Below are 19,247 nucleotides of genomic sequence, written 5' to 3'. Positions count from 1 at the left end.
ACCTCCTTGAGTAAGTCACCATGTAGAAAAGCATTTTTGATATCAAGCTGATATAGTGGCCACTCATACATGACTACAAGAGAGATCACAACACGAACTGACCCTATCTTAGCAAGCAGTGAGAAGGCCTCTGTGTAGTCAATACCATAGGTTTGGGAGTACCCTTTAGCAACCAACCGCACTTTCAGGCGTTCAACACTACCATCAGGCAGATACTTAACCGTATAAACCCATTTACAACCAACAACTTGCTTCCCAGGAGGAAGAGCAGTGAGGTCCCAAGTATGATTATGATGAAGGGCTGAGAGTTCTTCTTCCATGGCTCGGCACCACCCTAGAGAGGCAAGGGCTTCCTGGACATCCTTAGGGACAACAACTGATGATAACAGGGTGACAAACTGGCGATGTGAAGCGGAAAGGTAAGGGAAACATAATTAGAAATGGGATGAAGGGTGCAAGTATGTTTACCTTTCCGCAAAGCAATGGGTAGGTCAAGCTCAGATGTTGAGTGCGGGTCTGGTGTCGGATCCGTCGACGGAGATGTAGCCAGAGGAGTAGTAGCTGGTGCGTGTGGGCGATGTGAATACACATAACGGATAGGTGGGCGTTCAACAGGTGGTGGCACCGGAGGCAAGGGTTTGGTCACGGCTGGAACAAAGGAAGAAGGGTCGACAATGGGAAGTGGAAGAGGAGGAGGTGATAAGGAGGAAGAAGAATCACCGGACCCCAAAAAGAACGGAGTAGACTCAAAGAATGTGACATCAACACACACAAAGGACCGTCGAGAACCAGGATGGTAACACCTATACCCTTTCTGGGTCCGAGAGTAGCCAAGGAAGATGCACTTGAGAGAACGGGCATCGAACTTGTCATTCTCGGGACCCAGATTATGGACGAAACAGACACACCCAAAAACTCTCGGCGTAAGAGGAAACAGAGACAAAGTGGGAAACAAGACCTGAAACGGAGAATGACCATCAAGGATGAACGTGGGCATCCGATTAATCAGAAAGCAAGAGGTAAGCACTGCATCACTCTAAAAAGGTTTGGGAACATGCATGTGATGCATGAGGGATCTTGTTGTTTCAAGGAGATGGCGATTCTTTCTCTCAGCCACCCCGTTTTGTTGTGGGGTGTAGGTACACGAGGTCTGATGTATAATGTCGTGTTGGTTCAGGTATTCCTGAAATGATGAGGATAAATATTCGCGGCCATTATCAGAACGGAAAACTTTGATGTGGGTACCAAATTGGTTACGAATCTCAGCATAAAATTTCCGAAAAATGGTAAACAATTCACTTCTTTCTTTCATTAAATAGAGCCACATCATCCTTGAAAAATCATCCACAAAAATGACAAAATATCTGTATCCATTATATGACATCACTTTATAGGGACCCCAAACATCTGAATGAACTAAAGAAAAAGGACTCGACACACGGTTATCAACCCTAGAACTAAAGGGAACACGATGGTGTTTCCGAAACTGACACGACTCACAATCCAAAACAGAAAGCTAACTCAAGGACGGAACCAAGGACTTCAAGACTTTTAGCGACGGATGACCAAATCGGCAGTGCCACTGGAGAGGAGAAAGGGATGACTGGAGAGCTGTTGAAGTTCTACCACCGCCACCGTCAAGATAATACAGTCCACCTGCTTCATGCCCTCCACCAATCTTCATCCCCGTCTTGAGATCCTAAAAAACACACATAGAAGGATAAAAGGTAATGGAGCAGTTAAGTGATTTGGTCAGCTTACTAACAAACATAATATTAAAAGGCAATTTAGGAACATACAAAATTGAGGAGAGGGATACAGGATCTAGGTCAACATTACCAACACCACAAATTGAGGATGTGGAACCATTAGCAAGGGTGACAGATTGTGATGTTGAGCAATGAGATAAGGAGGAAAACACACCTAGAGTTCCAGTCATGTGATCGGAGGCTCCAAAGTCAATGATCCAGGGATTGGGTGTGGATGCCAGACAAGCCATACTTGAGTGAGCGAAAGTCGCCGTGTTCTACTGTGATTGGATAAACCTCTCATATTCATCACGGGGAACACTCACCATCTCCTTCACGGGACCATCTATGGATGTAGGAGGCATCTGATCAGATGAATGATTCTCCTGTCTAAAGCTAGAACTTGAATCACCAGTCACGGCATGATTGGCCCAGGTTGAGGGTGGACCATGTAGACCATAACAATAATTGATGGTATGTCCATCCATACCACAATGAGTGCACTTCCTCGGGCCTGAGCCACGTCCTCTACCACGGGCTCCCCCTGAATCTCTGCCCCCAGTACGACTACCACCACGATTATGAGTAAGCCCACCATTGCCACTTCGACCATACACAGAACCACTACCACCACCACGGCCAGACTAAGCTCCCCTAGCTCCACCTCTAGCACCACGGCCTCTCGATACAGCAAAGGCAAATCTATCTGAGATATTAGAGTTCTCAGTAGATCTGATAGAAATCCTCCGGAGTCGAGCAAATACCTCTTCTAAGGAGGGAAGAGCTGATCCTCCTAATATCTGAGCCCGTACTGGTTCATACTCAGACTTTAGTCCCACCAAAAATCTAGTCACATCAAGTTGTTCTCTCTGTTGTTGCTGAATCTTGACATCAGAAGTGAGAGGATGATAGACATTCAACTCATTATGTATGTTTCTCATGTTGGCATAGTACTCCTCAAGACTCTGATTGCCCTGTTGCAGGTTAAAATACTCTTGATACAACTGATAAACTCTGGTTGTATTGTCCTGCCCCGAATACAATTTCTTTGCATGGTCCTACACATCTTTGGCAGTATCAAGAAACATGAAGTTCACACTAATCCTGGGTTCCATACTATTCCACAACCATGTGATGATCTGAGCATCCTCTTGCTCCTAGTCTTCATACTCGTGAGAGTCAGAGGAGGGTTTCTCCTCCCTTATGTGTTTTACCTTCTTCTTTGCCTTCAGAAAGACTTCGACAGATTTAGCCCAAGGCACATAATTCTCTCCATTTAGTTTAATGGAGGTCATCTGAACATTCAGGTAGTCTGTAGGCACCATCACACTAGGTTTATAATCACTATTATCTCCCATTATGTTATCACTGATTCTGCACACTTGCTGAATTCTATTATCACTGAGATCTGCACACTGCACACCACTAGGTCACACCTGTCACACTGATTGCAGCACTTATTGTTGCTGAAATGTGTGTTCTTTACACCACAAACCCTAGATCACACCTGTCACACTGATTTCAGCACTTGTTGTTGCTGAAAAGTGTGCTCTTTACACCACAAACCCTACTCCTACAACTACCTGAAATCTCACCACTATATGATCATATCTCTTCCTTCGAAATGCACAAAGAAACCAGCATAAACCCTAGCACATTACTGTCCAAAACCCTAGCATATGGTCTGAAACACACTTCCTATTTAATCCATAACAGATATCATGCACTGAGATCTCTTACCTTATCACTGAAGTAACAATCATACGAGCAGGAAATCAGTCCACACACGACAGCCACTGCACACACAGTTCGGCCCTCTATTCTTCCTCTACTAGGAGAGGGCGATCTCAGAAATCACAGCAACCGACCACATACAACCTGACTGGAGGCATAGAAACCTCCAAGGGAAGAGGGCAATCACTCCTTTTCAGCCCTTCCCTTATCTCCAATCGAATGCAGAAAAAAAGAGAAAAAACCCTAGATAGGGTGCGCAGAGAATAGAAACCTAGGCAAGCAGAAATCTAGGCAGATTCAAGTTGCTCTGATACCATGTTATAATTCGGTTCTGCCTTAGAGTTCTGTTTGTCTGAGATCAGTTATGTAGAAAGAGAAAGGTGGAAGAAAGAGAGAAAGAGAGAAAGAGAGAAGGGAGAAATTCTGGTTCGAACTGGAAGACTCAACATAACCTCTCCTAGTCGGCCAGGCAGTATTTATATTATTAAAATTATTTGAAAAGACATATGTGCCCTTATTTAAATTAGGAGCACTGGTTCCAACACAACATTACAGATCAGCAACATTAATCTAGGTATAAAGACAGAAATACCCCTACGCTAACAAACAGTAAATAGGCATCCATTGGTGTCTATATAAAACATGATTGTAAGGGCATTTTGGGTTTTATCCTTTGTTTGTATTTGAGTGCCCAAGTAAGGGCAAACTTGTACTTTTCCAGCAAAATATCAAAGCAATGTTTCTGGTGTGAACAGTAACCAGACACACCATATGTAACTCCCCTCTTCTTCTCTTCTCTCTTCTTCTCCTCCCTTCTCTTCTTTTCTTTTCTTCTTTCAGCTTCACATTGATCAACTTGTAATCAGAGCAACATCTGGATTCAGGGTGAGAATTCTGCTGGTCTTCGTACAAGTGGCGCCAACCATCCTTGAAACTGGTATGATTCAAATCACCCTGAATTGAGGGATTTTTTTGGGATAGGTTTCACAGTCATGCAAAACCTTTGTGATTTGTTATGATTTTTCCAAAAGGAAATTCACAGAAAATTCAGATTTGAGGTTGAAGCTATTTCAGTGCCTTTAATTGAGTGTTTCTCCTTCAAACCAATTTCATTTCACTCATTTTATATTTCTAGGAAGACAGGAAGTGGTCCTGTAATTTTCTGAACCTTAGAAATATTTTGGGGGTTTTTCTTCTTCCTATATTGTTCTGCCCAAACTGTCCTTGGGGGTGGTTATTGCTTCTTAGCTATGTTGGCTTTTACCTTGGCCTTGTTGTGTATTGGTGGTGCATTGGAACTCTTTGTGACTCTCAAAATTATTCCCCATTAAGAAATGGAGGCTTCTAAGGATGTTCACTTGGTTCCCAGAGTGTTTCAAGGAAATGTGGATACTTCCAGTGGCATGATAAGCACTGTGAAAATTGATGAAACCAACTTCTTGGAATGGTCCTAGTCTACTAAGCTCACAATTGGAGGAAGAGGTAAACTGGGTTTTCATCAGCAAAAAAGAAACCAAGCCTAAATCACAATACCTGAAGTTTGCTAAATGAGAGGAAGACAATCTGATGGTAATGTTGTGGCTGGTTTGTTCCATGCAGCCACATATAACCTGTAATTACATGATCTTATCCATGCTAAGGATATTTGGGATAGGGTCATGGCTACCTATTCTCAATCCCAAAACACAGCTAGGATTTATCAACTTTGCAGGGAGGCCTATAGTTTGCATCAGGGGAAAGGACTATAGCTATGCACTTCTCCTCCTTACAATTCCTGTGGGAAGAAATGGATCATTTGGAGGCCATAGAGTGGAATTATCCAGAAGATGGGGAGCAATACAAGAAATATGTTAAGAATAACGTTTTTTATTTCTTGGTGGGGTTAAACTTTGAGTTTGACCTTACTCGGCAATACATCCCGAGTGCAAACATTGTTTTCTCTTATTGTTGTCTACTACCTAGTGCAGGGTGAGGAGAGTAGGAGAGCAGCCAAGGTGACATCTCCCATGATTGAACATTCTTCTTTCATGTCCTCTAAGCCCAAGCAAAGCAATAGAGTCTATAATCACTGAGAAGTCAATGATGTAGTTTGTGAATATTGCAAGAAGCCCAGACTTACCAAGGACAAATGCTGGAAGCTTCATCCTCAACTGAACCCTAAAAAATTTAAGATAGGAAAGAAGGGCAATACACACTTGGCTGTAGTTGGTAATGATGTTCAACCACCTGCTCCTATGACTTCCTCTCAGGAGTCTTCTAGCCTAATGGGTTTTTTTTTCTGATCAATAACTCACATATTTCATTAAAATTAGAGAGAAAATATACAATGGTACAAGAAAAGGGAGATAAACTCTCTTATCTCACCTAACCAAAACAACAAGACAAGAGAAAAAATTACAAGATAGCCCAGAATAAAAAATCCCTATTTGCCCCTTGTTTAGCTAACCCATCAGCAAAGGAGTTAGCACTTCTTTTAACCCAACTCATCTTCACCTCAATATTCTTGGTTAACCAATTGAATTTCCTCTTCTCATTGCTATAGTTACAAATATTAGCAGTACCATTTTTCAGCCAATCCACTACCAACTTAGAGCCACCCTCTATGACCAATTTGGTGATGTTCAGTTCAATTTCCCTTTGAGTTCCTTCAATAACAGCTGAAATCTCAGCTCTTAGGGAATCACCCATTCCAATTGCCCCGAAAAGAGAGCAATTATCACTCCCTCCTCATTTCTTAAGACACCCCCAATACCTGATGGACCCGGATTACCCATGCTACTTCTTCCATCAAAATTAAGTTTGATAAAACCCACTAGGAATCCAAGAAGGTAAGGATGTGCCTTTAACCGGAGCTGATCTTGCAATTTCCTTCCAATTTCTGAACAAATCATCCGCTGAATGGGTAAATTGAGAAGCCTTCCATATATATGTGAAAAGGATAATGGCATTTCCTATAAGGAACTTCAGTAAAAACTATGCATAAAACAGAAGGTATTAAGGAAAGGTTGATGCTTACTGTTATGAAACCCAAACGCAATGCCATGTAATCTGACTTCTGTATAGATCTCCAGAATTGGCGTAGAAAGCAAAGCTGAAATAAGAACAATTTTTCATGGTCAACTTTAACTTAATGACACAACTCCCAATAAAAGTAATACCTAAAGGAAAATGGAAAAAAGTCTGATATATCCAATAGATGTATTTAAAAATTAACAAAATAAAAAAGAAAACATGGTAATTATGCATGATCAATTTCACTTATTGAGACATGCAGATTAAATAAAAAATACTTTGATATGTCATCATGTTTTTGAACATTAACCAAGAAAATACAGTGACAATAAATGTTTTAAGAATACCTACAGACGAGTTACATATGAAAAATATTCAGTTTCTGTTGTCTTTGTTTATTTCTTAGAACAAGTAGCATAAAGAAACTAGATAACTGAAAATTGATCTGTAAGTGGTATGAATGAGACAGACAAATACAGGAGAATTCTTTCTGGTTGGGATTTTACAGTCAACCAGGAATTTTCCATTGAAAAATCAGCTTAAAAGATAAACCCTTCATGGTCATCAAAGAAGCCATCTTTGTATGTGTGGCCTTAGCAAATTTTTTTTTTATTTTATGCAACACTATTTTGTGATTATTTATCCTGCATATATGTATATGATAATAAATTTATTAGGAAAATTGAACTGATAATTTTTCATTGCAGTTCGAAATAGAGAAGTTGAACAGATTTGTGGAGTGTCTAAGTGAGTCGACCACACCAAGATAAAGGTAATTATATTAATGAAAAGTAAAAGGACAAATCTATCCCTAGTATACAAGATGTATAACTCATAGTGAAAGAATGAAGAAATATGTACAATAAGAAGAAAATTTATAATATTAACCCTCGTTGTCCTTGTCTCTACACACCCCCTCAAACTGATGTAGAGATACTAACATCAGTTTGCTCATGAGAAAGGAATGTCTGACTCTAGTCATAGCTTTGGTGAGGATGTCCACCAGTTGAAAGGTTCAAAGATAACATGAGGAAGTGAGATGCGGCCAGAAATGAGAAGATCCCTGATATGACAACCCACTTCAATATGCTTCATTCTCTCATGGAAAAAAAAGATTGGAAGCAATCAAGATTGAGATGATGTAGGAGAAACTGGAGCCAAATGATTTCACTACACGCTGAAGACATAGCTCCATATTCTGCTTCTATGCATGATTTAAAAACTGATTGCTGTGCCCCATCCTGTAATGGACCATCTAGTATCTGGACAACCAGCCCAGTCGGCATCGGCATCGGCATAGGCTGGTAACTGAAGGGATGGGGAGGAAGAAAAGAACATGCCATAAGAAGCAATCCTCCTAAGATAACGAATGATACAATGTACAACTGTCATATTAGATTGTTGAGGGGCCGAAACAAATTGGTTGACTATCTGGACAGCATAAGAGATGTTTGGTCATGTCATTGTAAGGTAAATAAGACTCTCCGCAAGTTGACGGTAGAGAGTGTCATCCTCTAAGAGTGGACCATCATCCCTACTCAACTTCAGGTTAAGTTCCAACAGTGTATCAATTGTCTTAGTACCAGTAAAATGAGCAAGCTTGACCAAGTCAGTGACATATTTCTGTTGATTAAGAAAGTAGCCACTGGAACTGTGGTGCACTTCCACGCCCAGAAAGTATGTTACTAGTCCAAGATCCTTCATTTCGAAGGATTAACTAAGAAGATGTTTTAGCTGATGTATATGATGCAGGATCTTTGTGATTCAGCACTATTCTTGCAACCAACTTAGGTCTAAGTGTGTAGCACAAACAAAGAACTAATAGAAAAAGAAGAGAAGAGAAGAGAGGAGATGGAAATAAGATGAAAATCCTAGGCAATCACACCCTCAACTTGAAAATCACACCAAATTATGTAGAGAACTTTCTTTGTTCATTAGCAAAAACTATCTTCCAAATGAGCCTTACAAACTTAATAAGAAGAAGCTTCCGAAGGAAGAAACTTGCCCCCCTAAGTTAGGTTGCCTAACAAGCCACTTAAAAAAGCTAGATTAAACTAAACCTTCTCCAAACAATTACAAACATAAAGCCAAACAAAGGGAAATTACTAGACTAAGATCTGTTCCCAAACATAAGCCCCCCTAAACACGCAAAATTACAAAAATACCCTTGCAATCCAGAAATGTAAGAAAATCAAATAAGTCCTGTCCAGCAGCAAGCTCAACCACACAAGGAGCATTTAAAGGTGGATTGAAGACTCTAGGGTCTTCCCAACTTGATCCACTGCTAAACCAGATCCATGTGGCCCCCACATCTTCGCAATGATGCCAAATGAGAATAGGAGCAGCTTTGGTTCTCTTTTGATATTCCTTAAGTTGATCCCCATCAACTCTCCCCGGCTTATAAAAACTCAGCTCCGTTGAGTAAAGACACCTCTCATACATATTACAATTCAGGCATTGGAACTCATTGGCAGCAATCCAAGTGCAATCAGAGTGAGGACAACCTTTCCATTTGACAAGAAACTTGCGATATTCCCCATGTCGTGCTGAAACAATTTGACCATGAATAACACCTTCAATCTCTTCCTTGGAAATGGGGGCTGGTGGTAAGGGGCCTACGGATTGGTCCATATTGGTTGCATCACCATGATTCGATGTTAAATCTTCCACATTGAACGCATTACTCACACCCATATCTTCTAGCAAATCAAGTACATAAGCATTAGAGCTGATTTTCTTCTTGATTTTAAAAGGACCCAAGCATCTTGAATGGAGCTTCTTATAAACACCTTTAGGGAAATGCTCAGGCCTAATTCGTACCATTACCAGGTCCCCTTCATTAAAATCAGTAAACCTGCGTCGTTGGTCAGCATGGGACTTATAGGCTTCATTGCTGGTTGCAAACTTCCTCCTAACCTGATCATGGATCTCCTTTATGTGATTAGAAAAATTTTCTACATCTGCACTTGGTCTTGCTTCTGATGGCCAAGGAACTCTATAGGCTTCTTAGGCTGAATTTCCATCACTATCTCAAAGGGGCTGCAGCCTGTACTTCTGTTCACAGAACAGAAGTAACATGATCACTCACCAAACAATGAAGGGGACATGGTAATGGTAGTTTCTCCTCCCCATGACCACTCACAGAAGTAACACTCACCAACCAAACATGAAGTAGCATGATCACTCACAGAACAGAAGTATCATTGAGAGATGCCATGGATTCAAGGTTTAAAATGTTGATGTCAGTGGAGATGTCAGTCATCCAAATATAAGAAACATGTTGGAAATATTGTAAAAATTATAGACATGGTGGAAACATTTTAAAATATGAAAAATATAGAATGATATTTTATGAAATGATAAAAGAAGCATAGGCACGCCTTTTTAAATTATGATCTTGATCCAAGTCACTAAACAACGCTAAGAAACTAAGGTTATAGACAAAAGAATACCTTTTGAAGTTGCCCTGTAAACCTTAAGATTCAGAACTTCAAGATAAAATGATTTAAAGCAAAATGTAACTATAGAAAGTGTAAATGGTCGCAATAGATCAACCAATTGCACAAACAAAAAATAAAAATTTAACTTCATGTTTGAAATGAATATTGAGCTAGCTCAAAGTGGTAATCATGTAAGTTAGGCAGATAATAGCATTGTTACTTAACATATCTTCAATATTCTACCAACTTATGTTATAATACTATCTCTTGGACTCCACATAGTATTGGTAGTGTTCACTGGGGAATATGTTGATTCTAGTAAATTTCATGTCGCTACCCAAGAAAGTGGAAATGGAAATATGCCGTGGAAACTATTTGTTGTATTCCATGCTGCCACAGGTAAGGAAGACTTTTATGTGGGCTGAAACTGCTTGTGAGATATGGGAACAAGCGAAGTCCACCTATTCAGAGCAGAGACACTATGCCAAGATATATCAACTGCAAGCTGAATCTTCTACTTGCAAGCAGGGGGAGAGGAGTCTCTCGATGTACTATTCTGATTTGACATCGATATGGAAAGAACTTGATCACTATCAGAATGTGAATTGGAAGTGCGATGAAGATGCAAAGGCGTATAAGTTGTATCTCAGCAACGGGTCTTTGCCTTTCTGCTAGGGTTGAATCCTTCATATGAGTCCATCAGGGTGCAGATCTTAGGTAGTAAAGACTTGCCATCAGTTCAGGAGGTGTATGCCTTAGTGCAGTCAGAAGAAAGTAGAAGTGTGATGAATTGTGTAGAAGGGGAGTCAGTTGCCCTAGCTGTCCGGGGAACTGTCCACCATTCTGATGCGTGTTTTTGGGTGTCGTTGCTTTGTCCATAACCTATCCCCTACTCGAGGTAAGCTTGATCCTCGGGCTATTCCCTGTGTTTTTCTTGGTTACCCTTTATCTCAAAAGGGGTATCGCTGCTATGATCCTACCTCTCGCAAGTACTATGTCTCCATTGATGTATCCTTCTTTGAGACTCAACCTTTTTTCTCCGTTTCTCCTCAGGGGGAGAGTAGGGTTGAGGAGAAACAGGCGACTCAAACTCAACTACCTCCTTTACCTGATCCTCCTCCATTCCGGATTTTTCATCGTCGCCATAAAAGCCAACAGAGTTCAAGAGCCGTGGAACCTGACACTATGCAACCAACATCATCGAATTCACCAGAGGCAGATCCGTCTCATCAGCCAGGTACACTTGCTCCTATTGATATGTCTGTTCCTTTAAATGTTGATTCACCTGTCATCAATGATCTTGATATTCCTATTGCTAAGAGAAAGGGTGTTAGGTCTTGTACCACTAATCATCCTATCTCTAATTTTGTGTCCTATGATCATGTTTCACCTTCATTCCGTGCATTCATCTCTTCTATGGATAGTGTCCCCGTTCCTAAGAATGTGGCAGAAGCTTTGTCTAAACCTGAATGGACAGATGCAATGCAGGAAGAAATTGATGCTTTACACAAAAATGGCACTTGGGAGTTGGTGGACCTTCCTGAAGGGAAGAAACCAATGGGTTGCAAGTGGGTGTTCACAGTGAAACACAAGGCTGATGAAACTGTTGAAAGCTACAAGGCTAGACTGGTAGCAAGAGGCTTTACACAGGTATATGGAGTGGACTATGTAGAGACTTTTGCTCCAGTAGCCAAGATGAACTCTATCAGGATCTTCTTTCATTGGCAGCAAATCTTGACTGGGAACTTCACCAATTGGACATCAAAAATGCTTTCTTGAATGGTGATTTGGAAGAGGAAGTGTACATGACCCAACCTCCAGGATTTTGTGCCAAAAGCAGTGAACAAAAGGTGTGCAGGTTAAAAAAATCTTTATATGGGTTGAAACAATCACCTCAGGCTTGGTTTAGTAAGTTCCATTTAGCAGTTCAACAGATGGGGTTCAAACAATGCCAGTCAGATCACACTCTATTTGTGAAAAGAGGTGAAGGGAAAAATGCAGCTCTTATTGTGTATGTGGATGACATAGTGATCACAGGAGATTGGGAGGCTGAAATACGGAGACTAAAAAAATTCTTAGCCACTCAATTTGAGGTGAAAGATCTAGGCCCCTTACGTTATTTCCTTGGAATTGAAGTTGCCCGCTCTCACAAGGGCATATTTATTTCCCAACGGAAATATGTACTAGATCTACTAGAAGATACAGACAAGTTGGGGGTAAAACCAATTGACTCACCTATTGAATCTAATCATCATCTGGGAGACAGTCAGGGAGAGTTTTTGAAAGATGTGAAGAAGTTCTAGAGACTCGTAGGGAGACTTTTGTATTTGTCTATGACCAGGCCTGATATTGCTTATGCAGTGGGTGTCCTTAGTCAGTTCATGCACAATCCTAGGACAACTCACTTTGAAGCTGCAGAGAGGATCCTGAGATACCTCAAGAAGTTTCCCAGAGCTGGTTTGTTGTTCCAGAAACATGGTCACTTAAAGGTGGAAGTATATACTGATGTAGATTGGGCAGGAGCAGTCAATGACCGAAAGTCTACTAGTGGGTATTGTGCCTTTGTAGGAGGAAACCTGGTCACATAGAGAAGTAAAAAACAAAGTGTGGTGGCTAGATCTAGTGCTGAAGCAGAGAATAGAGCGATGTCTCATGGGGTTGCTGAAATCATGTGGATAAGAAATCTGTTAGGTGAACTGGGTTTGCAGTGAGCAATCCTATGTCACTCTACTGTGACAATAAAGTTTCCATCAATATTGCTGCTAATCCAGTCCTGCATGATAGGATGAAACACATTGAAGTGCACAAGCATTTTATTAGAGAGAAACTTGTAAATGGAGAAGTGTGTACTCCATATGTCAGCTCAGAAGAACAACTTGCAGATATCTTCACCAAAGGTCTTCATCATGTACGGCACAAAGATTTGTGTGACAAGTTGGGCATGATTGACATCTATGCTCCAACTTGAGGGGGAGAGTTGAAATAATTTAGTTGTTGGTGTTGGGGTCTATTTGGCTAGTTAAAGTGTTTTTTTATTTACTTCTGTTATGTCTGTTATTGTACTCACTTATAGCAGGGGCACAAGGGTCTTTTCCCTTGTTATTTCTGCTGCCCTATATATATTATAATAAAAGTTGGCGCTGCCAGCACTGTTACATTGCCAATCCCTTCTCTTCTCTTCTCCCTTCTCTCTTCTTCTTCTCTTCTCTTCTCTTCCTCTTATTTCTGGCTGGCCACACTGTCAAGACACCATTTAAAATAATAATAGATCCCCTATCGCTAATTAAGGGAAAATAATCACCTCAAAAGCCATTTAAAATAATAATATACAAATATAAAAAGCATAAACTATCACCATCCAAATGAGAATCCTACTCCTGCTCCATGGATGAGATGTGTGATGGAAAACAAAAGTGGATTGTCGCCTCATCACCTTGGGTCGTCTTTCTATAAATCAAAATCATGATTAAATATTAAATAAATCTACACTAGTATTCTTCTAGAATAATTGAGTATCATAAGCCAAGCAGTTGGATAGAAGAGAGCATGCATTGAATGTCAACAATGGTATCACAAAATTTCATACAAGTGATATTAAAGGATGTAGAGATAAAAAATAAAAAAGAGAAAGCCACCATGGTTGAAGTAATAACAATTTAAAGTGATAATAAAAAGTAGCAATACACAGAGCAGTCAAATAACTCTCGATGGCTCTTCACCCCATAAGATAAGGTTATCTGTAGCAAGTAGCTTCTGAATCAGCCAGAAGGTTACCCACATATTCTAATTGCTAACATTGGATTTTCTTGCATTTTTCTTACACTTAAAATTATTCGGGACAATTCAGTCTTTTAGGTGGCATAGCTTGCAGGTTCAACTTGGGTAAGGTTCAATTGGGAATTTGTCAAATTTTCAATTGGCTTGAACCCTAACCCAAGCATGATGTAGTTGAAATTCTTGTCAGGCAACCTAACTTGCAGCCCTAATGGCTTGGTGGTAAAGTCTCAGGCTGATGTCCAAGTCTAAGAATGGCCAATTTGTTGCTAAAAGTGCTAGAAGTTAGGTCAATATCCCATCCACCTGAGGTAGCTCATCCTTCTACAACTATAGACAAAACATCAAATCAATTTATAGATGGATTTGAGCATCCCAAAGTAATTGAAGCATATTAAAGAGAGGAATCAATTGCTGCACCAAAATTTGATTGCTGAGAATTTATAAATTGATATTTCCTCGTTTATTTTGAGACCAAGTGTTAAATTTTAGTAAGCTTAATAATTTGTTAGGTCTATGATTAGTAGTTTCCTATTTTGATTAGGAAGCTTTGAGTTTGAGTCAACTACTATTTTGTATACTTTCTATTTTCTTGGTTTCTAATTATTTGTGATCCTATTTCTAGTTTCCCTTCTCCTAGGTAAATATTGTCTAGGTTTCTAATTTTTGAGTTTCTATTTTCTAGGTACTTCATAATTTATTTTCTATCGGGACTCTAATTATAAGGCAAAGTCAAGAGCTGTAAAATCTGGCCACAGGGTTCAGTTTTTTATGTGAAATAAAGTATTCCTCTGTTTTGTAGTTCCATTATTCTTCTCTTTCTAGTTTTGATCTTTCAGACACAAGCCACCAAAAGATCTTTCAATCTTCAACCTTGTTCCACAAAGACATGCCAGACCTTGAGTGTACCCACTAACTCAAGGCTAAACCAGCTACACTAAGCACTGCTTGTAAAAATCTTAATCCCCTTGCATTAGTTTGTGTTAGAGATAAGATGCCTCCAAGAAAGGCCTCCAATCCTAATGCCAAGGAAGAAACTAGTGAGGTTACTATGAAGAAAACAGAGGGGCTCTTGTTGTGGAAATAAGAAATAATGTGGCAGCAAGAGAGGCACATACTAGATCTATGACATCAACAAGAACTTAAGAAATGATCATGGCCACAAGAACAACAATTTTCTAGCTATCTACAATGAGTTTGTATGTCAAACCATCCCCAAAAATCTTCAGTCACATTATTCCCCCCTCTAGCCAAAAGGGCCACATTACTCTCTTCAGACAAGACCAAAGCATATACCTCCTGAATTCTAGGTAATTCCTCACTCTCCCAATCAAAGGACTAGTAATGGTCCAGTTCCTTGCACATGTGTACAAGGCTAGAAGAGTAAGTAGAGTGTGATTTGTCTCCTTCACAAGCTGAATATTCCACTTGTAGTTGATACAGTTGCATAGTGTCTTTGTTCTGAAAAGTGCTGCATGGACTCTCCTAAATGGATGATGTATCATGTCAAACATGCATCCAAATCCCACACACCGCACAAATTCTAAGGGCACTTCTACATAACATTTCCTTTTTCTATCCTAGCTATCTGGCATAAATGAATAACTTATCTACAAGAGGAATCAATTTTTCATATCAAATGTCATTTAGTAACAACCAACATTACAACCTTTGGACAAACTGGGCACAAGTAGCGAGGTGCTCTTCCATTAAAAATAAGACAGTTACAAGGTGGTCTCCTTCATCTGAAGGCTCTTTAAAGCTGAACTTCGATGGAAGTAGCTTGAGCAATCCAGGGCTATCTGGAATTGGGGGTGCTCTGAGGAATGAGTTTGGAGAGGTGGTACTGCTCTACTCAGGTCCTTTAGGAGTTGGAGATTCTGTTAGGGCAGAGCTTTTAGCTGCTGTACAAGGGGTGTAGTTTGCAAACCAATTGGGGGTAGAGCATCTAATCATTGAAGAGGATACCAAGGTGGTGGTGGGCTGGCTGAAAAACCCAAAAACCCTGAGGATACAAGATGGTGCTACAAGAATGAATTTAAGAAATTTATTTGGCTGACAAGGAACGTGTTGGTTTCTATACAGTGGGTGAGGAGATCAGCAAATACTTCAGCTGATGTGTTAGCCAAACAAGGGGTAAATAGGGAAGAATTGTTTTGGCGTCAGCTGTGATTTATGTAATTTATTACTAGTTTTTTTATGAGCTATTGGGAGAGGCTGCAGCAAGTGCCTCTCCATGGGTTGTTGTATGATGTTACAAAGCAGTTTAATAAAACTTTTATCACTCATCAAAAAAAGCATTATTTGTAGGTATATAATGTTAGAATTCAAAAATATGACTTGTTTTAATAGTATATACTTTTCCATAGATGTGTCTACAAGTCCATTTTTCTCATCTTGTTAAGACTCTTGGAAAGGTGTCGACTTCTAATTCCCGTGTCCATGTCCATGCAACACTGGTTCTGAATAAACAACCTTTGCTTGGCCTGAAATTTCCTTTGTAATTTCAGCCCAAATAATAGTTCCTCTTTGCAAATCCTCCGAAAGGACAAGTCCAGACATTCATATGGAGTTTCTAAACAGACCCCAATTTTTCCAAATTGTGTTTGCATGTTTCAATGATTAGGAGGAAAGGCAAGTATTTTAGGAGTAGCAGTGAAGTTCACACTGTTTTCATTGCACTGAATCTCTACTTGCATTCTTATAAATTGTCTTTGTAATAAGTTAAAGACACATATTGGACCACATTCCTTAGTACACTTATCAAATGAAGGATGGCAGCTTTTATTTTTAAATTTCCAATTACATTTGAACACAGTTTAATTCATCAAATTGTAAAATGCAATAAAGCATTGATAAGTCTAGAGTAGACAAACTCAATGGCAGAACATATTCTCCTAACTGGAATATGCTAGAAATCCTACAATCAACTAATAGTTTGTTTTATATGGTTGGAATTAATGGCTCATTAAATCAATTCCTGTACCACTAGCTTTTTTCATCCTACATGAATTACATGCAGACCTTGCATATTTCCATCAAGAACAAGTTTTGCTTGGTTTTCCCATTTCCTCCAACTGTAAATCTGCACCAACATGATTGAGCAAACTTATGAGTAACTCTGAACCTAAGGAGAGAGTTAGGTAAAGTTTAACTTACCTGAATAATATTTATGATCAAAAGAACACAGGTAAATGGCTTACCAAAAAATGAACAGGGCCTAAATATGTAATTGTATATTTCTACAGGAAATTATCTCCCCAATTAAATCCCATTCATATTGTATGTAATTTAAGCTGATAGGGTATCAAGTTGTCAATCAAAAGAAGAAAAGAAAGATCTTTAGCTTATTAATTTTTCTGGTATCCATTTTGGAGTTTAAGGAATTTTGATTCTAAGACTTCAATCATCACAAGAATTGATCATTTTTGTCCTGTTTATTGGTTTATAGCTTGTTGTACTACTTAGCATACACACCGATCAGCTGTACACATATATGGTTCTAAGTCCTTTCCTTAATGTCAATCAATACAATTACAACTTACTATTCAGAGAGAGGGAGAGAGGGAGGGAGGGAGAGAGGAAGAGAGAGAGAGAGAGAGAGAGAGAGAGAGAGAGATTTTCTGAAATTCTTCCATCAGTCCTCACAGTTCCAGGGCGCAAACATTGCTAAACGAAAGAATCTTGCTTGATTAGTATGATTAATTCATTTTGCCGGACAGGAAAGAAGATCACATGTCCCCTAAAAATGTGTTTGGTGATCTTTTGCAAGTTCATTTTGAGAGTTATACCAAGAGGCCTGGGACATTGTGATTCAGTAAAGGAACTCAAATATGAAGGCAACTTTTCAGGTTACCAACATCCAAGGGGCTTACTGGCACGAACGCCGAATGATATACAAGTGAGAGTCAAGAAGAGACCTCAAACGTAAAAGGCCCTTAATTGAAAAGAATAAAATTGGAGGCAGAAGCTCCAGAAATACCTAAAAATGATGAGGGAATACTTTACCTTAACCATAGACAAACCAACTGCAACACAACTATATAAAACATGAGTTATCCCAAGAACGAACAAGAACCGGTGAAGCTGCTCTAGACCTTCGTATGAAAGAAATGGTTCGCGACCCTGCAAAGCAAACAAGCACTAATGCAGCTACTAACCTTACATACAACATTGACAAACCATAAACAAGAAGAGAGCTGCTTACCTCACCACACTGATGAGAGGAGGAAGGATTAGTGATTGCTCTCCGAGTCACATCCGTCCAATTTGAATCAGAATGTAACTTTGTTATTGAGATATCATTCTTATACATAAAGTCATCTTCGGAACATAGATAGAATCGACTGCTGAAAAGAGATGAATCGATGCAAATCTCAGAGATCCACCTTGCGCATTGCCCCAGCATCAAAGATATAAGTCCAAAAAACATCAGTTCTGAAACCCACAGAATTAGACCGAAAATTCAGATACCCATTGTAGCAACAAAAAAAAAAAAAAAGCACCAGTTCTGAAACACACAGGATTAGACAGAAAAACTAGATACCCATTTCAGTAACAAAACAAAAGTCTCGCCTACATGAAAAAACCAGTCTTACTGAGTCACCCACTTACCTTCTTTGATCTTTTCCACAGAAGCCAGAAGAGCCTTCCTTCTAGTCTTCTTCAACCACTGTTAAAAGCAACAAGAACTTTTGCAGCACTGTCTATAAGACAAGAAACCAAAACCAAACCAAAGACACTGAACTAAATCATCCCTCACCCTTCCAAATCTGTAGATGGATCGTTCGACAAGAAAACAGACGAACACCATAACCGTAGTCACCGACGCCACCGACCAGGTTGGAGTTTGGGCCAGGGATCTTCCTTCCACTACATTCCCTTCCATCAAAACTCCAGACTCAATTTCAAGTGTATTCGTTTGATAACCAAAACCCACGATCCAAAAAAACAGAAACTGAAGGCCAAAAACAGGGGAAGAAGAAAAGAAGCAGGAAAGTGCTTAGCAGAGATAGCGATGTAGAATATCTACACACTCAGTACCTGACCTTCGTGGCTCTTCTCCACTCCAATATTTTATTGTTTTTCGCTGATTGATTGCCGAACAGCCATCTCCAATTCATCGGAGTGGCTGAAAACTGTCTCCTTCGTTCCTCGGCTCAACACGAAAACCAACATGCAAACGGAAGAAAACAAAGCTTTAAAATCTCACAATTGCAGCAACTACATATATTTTAAGATTTTAAAATGAAGATAACTAGCAATCTAGAGGTCTTTCCTCAGGCCATCCTTTTTTATAAACTTTTTTCTAATAGATCACAGATCCACTCGGATCTGTTAACCGTAATGCGCGCGCAAGACTAGTTTTTTAATTTTTGGATTATAGCTTTTGTTTAGGCAGTCTCTATCGTGCCGAAAAGGTATCATATAATCATTAGCTTTTGTTTGGTCGGCTCGTTTGTTTCAGATCCTTCCACTATCGTAGAAATTGGGTATTGTATTGGAAAAGTTAAGGATTGGCAATCAGTTTGTACTTTCT

At 39.7% G+C, this 19,247-nt stretch overlaps 1 protein-coding gene across 3 annotated transcripts in view; it reads right to left on the bottom strand.

Moving 5' to 3' along the window:
• Positions 1-18,894, bottom strand: part of MLO4 (Seven transmembrane MLO family protein) — a 118,818-nt gene extending 99,924 nt beyond the window's left edge. Inside the window, exons 1-8 of one of the 3 annotated variants that reach the window (XM_088888442.1) lie at positions 18,752-18,894; positions 18,471-18,589; positions 18,323-18,380; positions 17,916-18,145; positions 17,717-17,833; positions 16,733-16,793; positions 13,290-13,381; positions 6,499-6,573 (exon numbers count right to left, since the gene is read on the bottom strand). In XM_088888442.1, the coding sequence (XP_088744568.1) occupies positions 6,499-6,573; positions 13,290-13,381; positions 16,733-16,793; positions 17,717-17,833; positions 17,916-18,145; positions 18,323-18,380; positions 18,471-18,521 (684 nt within the window). In that variant the 5' untranslated portion in view covers positions 18,522-18,589; positions 18,752-18,894. Of the gene's footprint in view, positions 1-6,498; positions 6,574-13,289; positions 13,382-16,732; positions 16,794-17,716; positions 17,834-17,915; positions 18,146-18,322; positions 18,381-18,470; positions 18,730-18,751 lie in introns of those variants that run through there. The other 2 variants (XM_088888444.1, XM_088888441.1) reach the window with 2 other exon arrangements.
• Between the last annotated feature and the right edge of the window lie 353 nt (positions 18,895-19,247).

The sequence above is a fragment of the Nelumbo nucifera genome, chromosome 5 (assembly GCF_055504915.1).
Source record: "Nelumbo nucifera cultivar China Antique chromosome 5, China Antique-T2T, whole genome shotgun sequence".
NCBI classification, from domain to species: Eukaryota; Viridiplantae; Streptophyta; class Magnoliopsida; order Proteales; family Nelumbonaceae; genus Nelumbo; species Nelumbo nucifera.
This window is presented reverse-complemented; position numbering and strand designations above follow the sequence as displayed.